Consider the following 11,343-nt stretch of genomic DNA (forward strand, 5'->3'; position numbering starts at 1 on the left):
AAAAGCAAGGACGGAGAGAAAATATTTTTAAATTTGTATGCACAGGATGCTCAACTTGCACGCTGCTGCTAGAATAGCACCCATAGCAAACTCTACTCCAGCGTACTATATCTCGTCGGTTTCCTCTCCCTCTTCTTATCAACAATTAGAAATTGACGCTGTAGCTGCTCTTAGACCATTCTTACTTTCTTAGTGTAAGATTTTATAATGTTGTTTTCAAGACGGTCACATCACTTAGGACTTGTTTGGCAGAGCTCCCGAGCTGATTCTCTGTTGAATCCAGCAAGAGCTGTCAAACAGTTTTTTTTAGAGAGAAGTGATTCTCTGCTGATTCTATAAAGTGATTCTTTAAAATGAATTAAGAGGCTAGGAGAGAGAAAAAAAGTAGCTTCTTCTAACTCTATGAAGTGATTCTTTATCGTAGTTTTGAGAGTTTATATGCTAAAGAATCGCCGCGAGTACCTGATGCCCACGGCCACGGACCTCTGTCTCAGAGCCTGTCGATGCCGTCCAGCGTGCTCTTGCCGTCTTGCGTGCGCCACGGGGAACTCTTGCTTCCCCTTGCAGTGCCGTGCCACCGTGTGGGCTCCAATGCAACGCTTGGAGGCCCAATCATGTTCGAGGTCGGCCATGCCGCCGCACGGACAAGCACCATTCCACAACGCTTTCTTTTAGCTTTTCCTTTTACTTTTTTTTTGTACTCAGACTTTGGAAACAGAATACACAACAAAGAGGAGACAGAATGGAGCAAACAGCAACCAAATCTATCTTGCAATTATTTCATCTACACTTTATATAAACGCAAATTTAGGCTCATCTGTTCTAGCTTAAAGCACGACCAAATACTAAGTTACTTAATTGACATTTAACATCACACCGTCATAATCTGATCAGCTAGTGTGTAAAAACACTAGAGAGTTCTTTGCACATGAACAGGTGAGCACAATTGGTAGAAAGAGAGTGTTGAGGGAACTCTGAATCAAGAAGAGGAGAAAAAGAGAAAACAGACATGTCTTGAACTCAATCATATATATATATATATATATATATATATATATATATATATATATATATATATATATATATATATATATATATATATAGGCTAGGCGTGCATCGTCGCTGCCTTCTTGAAGTCGATCTTGTCCACCTTCACCTCGCCGTCAATCAGCTCGTAGACGTACACCACCACGCGGAGCCCGTCGATGTCCATCAGCACAAAGCTCGGGTTCACGTCGTAAGTGATGCTGCTGTAGGCGCCCGTGGCTGAGCCAGGGTTGATCACCACGCCTCCCTCGTGCTTGTATGCCTTGAACTGGTGGGTGTGCCCGGTCACCAGGATGTCCACGTCCATCTGTCGCTGGAGCATCGCCAGGGAGTCCAGGTCGCCCCATGGAACAACCTGATGTTCGGTAGATGCAGAGATTGAGTGAAAAAATGTTTAACAGAAAATATATGCTAGATAGTCAGTCTCAATGACCACTTGCGCAAATTTAACATTTGACATTGGGGCTGAGATGGTCTACTGGAATTCAAGAGCCACAGCGTGCGCAAACAATGTGCTCACAATCAGCTATTGCCCATTAATCATGTTTACGAATGGTGAAGTACAGAGTGAAAAAAATAAATGGAGAGCAGTTCTCATAAACTGTGTGAATGAAGGTGCAGAACATGGTGCATGCACTGGCAGTGGCAGATACAATGAACCAACATCGTGCATGGCTTTCCACAAGTGAAGTTCTAGACACTGAGCATGGACTTTGTGGTGTGGCCAGGCTTGATGTCCCCAAGGAGGGAGTATCAAATCACTTTATGGATATGGTCTATGGAAATGGATCACTCTCTCTGGCTCCTATTAGAGACTATCAGTTGTTTCAACTTTAGAAGAAAAATAATTTTGTTCTTCAAGTAAAACTATAGACCATCAGAAAACGCATTGAGTGCTCCTATATTGAAACACCACAGGAAAAGTTTTCACGGCCACTTTATAGAGCTCCGCAGAGGTGTTCTTCACTGCAAAAGTTGAATCAGTGGACAGGAGACATCTGGTTCCACTTTATAGAGCTCTGCATTTTCGAGGCCAATAAGACAGTTGACCTAATAAATGACACTGAGGACTACAACAAAGAGTTTGATTTTTATGATTTTTGGTAGTTAAGCACATTATTTGGTAACTTCATGACTAAAAGTCACCTCACTAGAAGAATTGAGAAACATATTGCCAGATTTGCAATGGAAAGCCATGTGTTTAATTTAATTTTCCTGGGTAAGAACTAAGAACTGCGCAAATGATTGAACTTTTATGGTCAAAGTGTACAGACGAGTAAAATTGAGGGTTTAGCCATCTATGCACTTAGCAGACCCTGGCTTTTATTCTAGAAAATAAGAGAACTACTTCTTTCCTGATCTCAGGAAACTCAGAAAGAAAATTTTCCAAAGTAAAAGTTACAAATTGATGGTCCATATCAGAATGGCTGGAGGTAGTTTCAAAGATGTATCAAGGTCCAGTTTAGTTCCACAAAATTTTGCAAAATTTTTCAAGATTCCCCATCACATCGAATCTTTGGACACATGCATGAAGCATTAAATATAGATAAAAAATAAAACTAATTACACAGTTTAGCCGTAATTCATGAGACGAATCTTTTAAGCCTAATTAGTCCATGATTGGACACTAATTGTCAAATAACAACGAAAAGTGCTACAGTAGCATTTTGCAAAAAAATTCACCATCTAAACACAGCCCAAATTTACACGCAGGGCATGAACATGCTAAGATAAAAGAAACAAAAAATGTTTACGGAGTCTGTGCTAACATTAGATTGCTTAACATACGTCTAACTAAAAGTACAGTCTGGTTTCAACAATATGCATATATCAGAGTGCTAGTTCATGAGCAAAGAACAAAGCAGTTTAAAACTTTAAATAACCAGGTTAACAAACATGGTCATATGTGGAATAAATTATAGGCATCATAAAACAAGCATAGGTTTTTTGTGTGTGTGCCAAGGAGCACCTGTAAGAAATTAAGAATACAATTTATTACCATGGGCCTGAAAGTAATAGCTCCCGTACATTTCCTGAGTCAAAAACAAACCTGATGGCCATGGCACAGCCCAAGCTTAAACTGACCAATTGTAAGTGTCTTAGTCTCTGGGTATCGAGCATCCTCATCATATTCACCTCTGGTTATGTGAAGATCAGGGCAAAGGCTTTTCAGGTAGTCATGGACTTCCTACATTGAAATTATGAAAATTATTAGCCTGTACTTCATCAGAACAAAAACACTCAGTTCATACAAACCATCAATCCGCAATAGGAAAATGGGATACCATAACCCAGGTTCTAAAGTACATTTGCAACTATGATGATAAGTTAAATAGTGAATGACCAAGTTCCATAAAAGAATAACCAATTCATGAACATATAGAAAAAATTAGATGCTCCTTGAGAAGAATAGCACAGACATTCATACTGCAAGGAGTAGGTATGCCATGCAATAGCGCGATTGATGCCTAGAAGGCTAGAATTAATATCATCATCGGCCCAAATCTAAGAGCCCATCAACATATTCTACCTTTTTTTGCATCTTCCGACAAGCGTAGGTACACCCCCACCCCCTAGACAGACTATACCAACAAAAGAAAAAAGGAACCAGCTTCATCAAGATTATAAACACAAACGTGCAACTAGACCAACCTAGGAGAACTAGGTGACATTTTGTTAAGAAGAAAATAGGCACCCAAATTCACCTCGATGAGGACTTGAACCAGGGTGTTCTAGGCATACATCCACACCCTTGACCAACTGAGCTAGCTCAACTCCTCAATTTCATCAAGGTGAAATGCATCTCTCTTCAACTTACCAAGTATTTAGGTTTCATTAAGCCATAAACACTTCTACTAGGTAGATTGTGTATTGGTGCCTGATGCACAAGATATGCATTACCATATCTCCCATATATGCGACTGGGGGAAGTTCTTCGTCTATTTCCAGTTCCAAAAGGATAATTCAGCAAATCAATGATGGCACAGCAAGATAAGCCAAACATATTAAACACTCTTGCCAACAGAGCAAGCTTTTGAACTTGCTGTATTTGCCATTAAAGCTAAAGCTGTTTAGCCTACAATTTATAAAAAGATAAGGCTAATATTTTAAGCGCTCCCTCTGGTCAATTACGTTTAGTACAAGCACAACAAGCAGGACACAAGATAATTGCCCTGTCCGAAACATCACGTTTAGTTGACTGGATGCAGTATATGCCATTTTGTGCTCAAACTTTTTGTTACCAAAATCAAGATACAATAGCCTATTTGGCTTAGCTTCACCTCCAATAATATTCCAAGACAAAGTAACGCCAAATAGCTGACAGTTTCTTCGGCCTAACCCTAAGTCCATTTTGTACAAGAGATCCTCAATATGCTGATTTCAGTCGGAGGGTCTTGGGACTTATGTTATGGCTTATGACTTATGAGCAAACATCTGATAAACTAGATTATTAGAGAAGATTAAACTATGCCAAACAGGAACATATCAACTGGCATGCTTATATGATGACAAGAGCTTAAAAGTGAACTAGCAGCAATATATGGGACAAGGAGTATTATTCTATGCAACTATCCTTATCAACATGCAAGTTAGCCACCAGGAAATGGTACTTATGCTTCCTTGGAGATGTGAATTGTGAAGATCAGAGAGAACTGAAGATTGGGTGATTAAAAACAACTTCCCAATATACTAGAAAATTACTAAATAGAAGGTATTGTCAGCTTTCATCTTCCCTCTCACTGTAGTAGTCTAATTCAGGTGTTCACCTAAATGCAACAAAAAATCATTTCAAAAAACTGCAATGCAGTTATTATCTTTCCAGTGTTCTCTCAAAAGGAACTGATATCGTAATCATTCTTTAACAGTATAACTATAGTAATCTATCAAGGAGCTGGTCGCTCTTGCCTGTTAGAAACTTAGAATAACTAGATTGGTTTCTGACAAGATCCCTCCAAATATGCAATAGATGAATTCACTCCTTTATGATTTAGAATTAAAGAGCTCCTCAGAAGATTATTAGGTGACATCTCTAGATAATATATTTTTCTTTAGGAAGCGGCTTTGGTTAAGGCTTTGAGTCGAAAAATTTGAATTTTCAATCTTTTAGCTTTGTAAAGCTTACAGGTTCTTCTGTACCAAGCTGCCTTTTATTTCTATTACTTCATATATACTCAATAGGGTCCTCCTGTACAGTTCTCAGTTTTGGCAGCATTTCATAAACCTGTACAGGGTATGGTAACATATAGATACTCCTTTAAAAAAAAATCTCTGCCCCTTCTTACGAATTGGGAGACCAACCCTATGACTAACAATAATGAAAGAAGAAAGTTATTTCAGCTGATCATTTGGAGCTACATAGTAAAATGGATATTAGTTGTACATACTATAGGTTCTTCATTTGATAAATCTAGTGGCTGCAGCTATTATGTTCCCTGTAGTCTACATCCTAAAAATCAACTAAGAGCATATAGTTTCATCAAGTAAGAGCTGGGACTAAATTGATTTTAAAAAATGTAGTTTCAAAAATGGAGAACTTGTTAAGAGCGTGAAATAATGATAACAAATTTCTCTAAGCACAATTGTAAACTGTGATAGCATCAAGCTACCTACAAATATACATAACTACTAAGACAATAAGGTAGTTACAGGTGGTGCCTTCTAGCTACGTAGTGGTTACTAAAGTATTTTCCTGGGAAAGCTCCACATCGTATTACAATTGCACAATTCCTATTCCTAGTAAACATAGACATGGTGAGCATGTTGCCGGCTGAGAATTTTCCCTTGACAGTTTAACAAGAACTGGAAAGAGCTCTATGATTATAAGCAGTAAGATGTGACATTGGTGTACTGAACATGCAAAATAGTAAGCCTGCCATCACTGAACTTTTTAACAAAGCATCAGCATTGGGGTCCATCGATCATCAATTTGTTTCAACAAATGGAAAAACACAAGATGAAGTCCGGTTATAGAGACCAGCTCGGTGCCATCGCCACCCTGGAGCCCAAAATAACCGCACACACACGCTGCCCAACCGAAACAAACAAAAGACTGCAGTATAGACTAATATAGCGATGCTGCTGAGACCTAAGAACCATAACAATTTCTCTCGTGATGCAACTATCCACGGCACTATGACCTAGCCAGCGCAACAAAATTGGACGCATGAAGCGAGAGGAAGGGATTGTAAGATCGATCGAAAAGGGGTCGCCGGTTACCCGGCCGGCCGGCCAGGCGAGGAAGGTAAGGTTACCTTGATGCAGAGGTTGCCAGTGCAGATGATGTGTTGGATCTTGCCCGGCACGAGCATGGACTTGAATTTGGCGGGCAGGTCGGGCGCCCGGTGCGGGATGTGCAGATCCCCCAGCGCAAGCACGAGCACCATCCTCCCCCGCTATCGCCTCCTTCCCCTCCCCTGCCCCTCTCCTTACTCTTGATCTCCTACTGAGCTATACCTCCACCCCCACGATCCGCGTCTCCCACCTCAGGTCAGCTCTCTATATCTGGCGGAGACGAAGCTGGTTTGCTCGCTTCGCTGTACGGACTGGGCCGGATGAGTGTTGTTCGGCGTCTCCGTACTGGGCTTTAGCTCGCTGTGCACGAGGGACACGGCCCGTTTGCGCTCCATCGGTTTCGCCGAGTTCGTTGGGCTAGCGTTAAGCTAATAAACGTCTGTCAAGCTTGGCTGCCTCAGTTCAACTTGTGTGTTGAGTTAACACTCGTGATGTGTTGTCTGCTCATTATCTCCTACAACTAAAAAGAATAAAGTGTGGATATTTTTTTGGTGCGACATTTATTTTGGTTCATTCGTCTGCCCACGTCTACGATCCCACGACATCTTAATTACTGATTGATCGTGTTATTCTCCTTGATTGAATATTGTCTATCATGTGATAGAGGAATCACGACAAAATAGGAAGTAGAAAATTATTGTGCTATCCATATACACATTACATGTTTGCATGCACCAGCATATATGGCAACGAGTAAAAGGAAAGAGAATTAACACAGAAGGAAAGAGAATTAAGACAAAAAGAACATCTTTGCATTTCTGAGAACCTTGTCAAATCTGCCTATATTTAATTACTTTCCCTCTTTGCATTTGCAAAAGGGACAGCTTTTTTCTCTTTTCATTTGGTTTTCACGCTCACGTGTTCCATCGCCCTCGCTTGCTGTTTCTTGCATGAACCATATTTGATGTCATCTATCTTCCATGGCTCAGCCTCCCAATCCCAAGAGAAAGTCCCTACCACTCCTTGACTGGAGATCCGGCCTGCCAGAGGATCTCGTTGAATTCATCGGGCAGCGTCTCGCGTCAGGCCACGACGCGACGTCCTTCAGATTCGCTTGCTCCCCATGGCGCGTCGCCGTCCTATTCGTGACCTTCGGGCCGCTCCTCCTGCTCCCGTTCGACCTTGACTCGGACCGCGTCGGTTTCTACTACGTCCCGGAGAAGAAAGTCTTGTCCAAGAAGCTGCCCGACGTGCGCGGCAAGGTGGCGTGCGGCTCCTCGTGTGGGTGGCTGGCGCTCATGGATAAGGCAGCGTCCATGACGCTGCTGAATCCATTCGCCGGTGCCCGTACCCCCCGCGTTGAGCTCCCGCCAGCAAGCGAATACGTCGCGGCGGCGTCCTCATCGAAAGTTCAGAACGCGTGTCTAGGGTCCACGACCGGTGGGTCCTCCATCCCACCAACGGCTATGGGGACGCGGATGCCACAGACAGAGCCATCAAGCTAGAAGACATGAGGGACGTGTTCTTCCGTGAGATCGTGCTCTCGGCGTCGCCTGACGTCGTCGACCGCGGGTGCGTGGCCATGGCCATGCTTGAGTGCTCCACGGAGGTCGCGTTCTGCCGGGTTGGAGTCGACAACGCATGGACGCTGCTCGACACCAAACTGGAGTTCTCCATGGGGCCCATCGTTCACTGCCAAGACAAGTTCTTGACGATCAACTGCACTGGAGAAATCTCCGTCTGCAGTAGCAACGCCGACGGCGCTACTCCAACCATGACGCTGCTGCCATCGCTGTCGCCACCTGCGGGGCTCTACCACCATAGCTACCTGGAATCAAACGGTGAGCTACACATTGTGGGTGCCATGGTGAGCACATTCTATGAGACACAGAGCTTTACCTACAGCAGTGCGATCTATAAGTGCAACCTCCACGACCATACGTCGGAGTGGTCCAAGGTGAGGGACATCGGTGACCAGACAGTGTTCGTGTCTAAACATTTCAATGAAAGCTTCAGTGGAACAAGTGTATCCAATTATAAGGAGAACAAAATCTACATGTCTAAGTCATTGTATGGGGATCCATACGACTTGGTCCATCGACTGGAGATCGTTGATATTGCTACCGGCGCATCCGAAGTGAAGCCCGTCTAGAAAAAGATGTAGGGTTTCGAGGCTCTAGGTTGGATTCGACCCAATCTCTGGAAGCTCTAGAGTTTGTGAGCCTACGACGCCGCGCACTCCGTGACTGTGTTAAATTCATAAACTTTGCTTTTTGGATTAAATGTCACTTTAACATTGGTATTTAATTTAATAGTATTGTTATCTTATCGTACGATCCGTGTGTTTTTAGTATAATATGTTAGTTATCCCGTAGCAACGCATGGGCACGCTACCTAGTATTATTATTATAGTTTATGACTGAGTTCACAAATGCTTGGCTTGGTTTCTATCTCCAAATAAGTCATCAAATTGTATGTCCATGAAAAAGCAGTATGATGAAACCATGCATTAAGGATGGTTGTTTTATCCATGTTTTATTCCATTCTATCTGACATGGTATTCTTAAAAACTATAAGGATACCCCATGCGTTGACGCGGGAATTTATTAGGATAAAATCACTACTACATAAATAATTTCGTGAGACATTGCCCAATCATTAACGGAGATGGCCACAAAATGCAATCGTCTCTTAAAGTATCTGAGCATTTTCGGAGGTGGGCGTTTTATTTACAGAGGCTGTTAAAAACAACTCGTCTCTTAAAATAAATTTACGGAGATGGCCAAAAATTTCTCTCTCTTAAAATGGATATAGATATAGAATATAGATATAGATATAGATATAGCGCCACACAACTCTTCACTTAGAATGGCCTAAACTTTGCCATTTGGCTTAACCACAAAATATTTTCAGCACTAATAATTATGACTGAGGCAAATATCCATTCATTACCCTAGAGAACTATAATCTATACCTCCTTGTTATGTTGTTACTTAATAAATAATGTAACAGACCGTTGAATAAGTATTGAAATGTTGAGTACATGTTGAATGAATATGTTCATAATACGTTGATTGATTTAAAGAATGTTAAGTAATTGACGTAGAGACATGTTCTTCTAGAGCCCTTGTACATGCATTTGAATATTTAGGTTCATGATTTTCTAAATTTAATGTTTTTATATGCGTATTGAATTAAGAATTTTCATGTTTTCTTTAAACTGCTTAGCCCACTGTTTAAACCTTGATAATTGCATCCATGGTTTTTCCATCGTTTTTTGTGAGGTGTTTATGGACACAGAATAAGGGCATGCTTGATACACATGGCTAGTTACTAGTTAGGTTAAAAATTAGTTTAAATTAACTATAGTTGGCTAACAACTAGTTAAAGACTTATCTGAAAAAATTAACCCAACTATTAGCCTCCTGTTTGGTATTAGAGAGCTAATTTAGATGAATTTTTAGCTAGCTAGCAATTAATCCTTGATTCAAATCGACCTTAAGTATGGTGTGTGTTTTAAATAAAAGTTATACGTATGCGTGCATGTATACCGCCTGTTTCATTAAAAAAATGTGAAGGGGTTATGGGTTAATTTCACTTCGCCTACACTTTGAAACTACCTCTGGAGTAAAGATAGATGCCATGATTGGAACTTGGATGTTGTGATGAATATTTTTATTATTCCATTCACTTGAGCTCCCGTCATCTTACACCTGTCACGAGTTTCCAATTTTCTTTGATAAAAACGGCGGCAAGGGGTCATCGTCGCACCGATTTTCCAAAAGGCACTGGAAGAAAAATGTCCCAAACACGACGGTTCAAACATGGACCATCATAGCCTTTCTGACCAGTTGGTTGAACTTGAACAATACACTGGTCTTGCCCGCTTCTTAGGCCCTGTTCGTTTCTTCTATGATCCATATTTTCAGCTTCTTTTTTTAGCTGAAATAATATTTTTCTCTCACAGCAAATTAGTCGAAACAATATTTTTGCTTGTTTTTTTTTCAGCGAAACGAACGGGCCAACTCCCCGTCAACCCCGACCGAGTACGTATCCACAGTGTTCCACGACGACCACGGTGGCCGGAGCTCCGCCGTCCGTGCATGCGTCGATCGACAGGGTCGGCACGTTTGTCGAACGCGGCGAGATTATCTCTCCGATGCATCGAGTAACCACATCCGCTTTGCAGCGTGACAGTGTCGTTTATCATTTGTTTTGTTATCCTACACCTGTTTCTGTTTTGTTTTAAAACCATTTTTTAGTACGTTGACAGACGGCCTGTTCGCTTGTTGGTTTCAGCCAGCACAAACCAACCAGCCAATAGTGTTTTCCTCTCACAACAAACCAGCACCAGCCAGTCCAAACCAGCCCAGAAACCAACCAGCGAACAGGCCGAGAGACCGGAGAATGGATCGCTAATTCTACACCCACCACTACTTGCCGAGCGGACGCGTCGCGTCTCCGGCGTCCGGAGTCAATGAACCAGCTTCTCCGAAATTCAGTTTCAGGAAAGCATTGAGCACTTGCGTTGGCGGGCACGTCACTCCTTACGCCACCTTATTTATTTATTTTTTCTAAAAAAATGTGTTTACGCTAGCTTTTCGTGAACACCATGGCGCAAAGAGACAAAAGTGCCTGCGGACTTGGACGCACCTTTTCTCCCTCCTCCCTCCAGCTCCACAAGGTGATCGAAGCACATGAGGTGAGACTGTTGAAAACTTTAATGCCAGGGTGCTGTTTTGGTTCATCACTAGGAGTGGTAATACTAGGAGCATCTGTATGAGTTTTGGAGGACAACTCACTATTTTAATTTTGTAGTAAAAGGAGAAAAAAAAAGTCATCTCCAACGGTTTAGTAAAAAAGCTCCTTCAACATAAAAGTTGTCAGATATCTCTTTCAACCCATAAGTTTTCGCAGTCGAGAGAAACTCCGTATCTGCTCTCCATTCAACGTTTTTCTCGGGAAACCAAAGTAAAAGTGAACGCATGAATAAATTAAGAAAATAAAGGGTCTCAAACCAGAAAATGGTAAGAACTCAAAAGAGGCTATTAACAGAGGCTTGGT

At 41.8% G+C, this 11,343-nt stretch overlaps 2 protein-coding genes across 2 annotated transcripts; one reads left to right on the forward strand and one right to left on the reverse strand.

Annotated features, from left to right (window-relative positions):
• Positions 1 to 809: 809 nt before the first annotated feature.
• LOC136471679 (vacuolar protein sorting-associated protein 29-like) lies at positions 810 to 6,532 on the reverse strand. The gene is made up of 3 exons (XM_066469422.1): positions 6,300 to 6,532; positions 3,098 to 3,235; positions 810 to 1,402 (listed from the first exon to the last, which is right to left on the reverse strand). Exons 1-3 carry the CDS (start codon positions 6,429 to 6,431, stop codon positions 1,106 to 1,108), a joined length of 567 nt encoding a protein of 188 aa, XP_066325519.1. The 5' UTR covers positions 6,432 to 6,532; the 3' UTR covers positions 810 to 1,105.
• A 1,257-nt stretch (positions 6,533 to 7,789) lies between these two features.
• Positions 7,790 to 9,376, forward strand: LOC136468899 (uncharacterized). The gene is made up of 2 exons (XM_066467303.1): positions 7,790 to 8,305; positions 9,365 to 9,376. The coding sequence occupies exons 1-2, from the start codon at positions 7,790 to 7,792 to the stop codon at positions 9,374 to 9,376; spliced, it is 528 nt and encodes a 175-aa protein (XP_066323400.1).
• The last annotated feature ends 1,967 nt before the right edge of the window (positions 9,377 to 11,343 follow it).

Source organism: Miscanthus floridulus, chromosome 8 (genome assembly GCF_019320115.1).
Source record: "Miscanthus floridulus cultivar M001 chromosome 8, ASM1932011v1, whole genome shotgun sequence".
NCBI lineage: Eukaryota > Viridiplantae > Streptophyta > Magnoliopsida > Poales > Poaceae > Miscanthus > Miscanthus floridulus.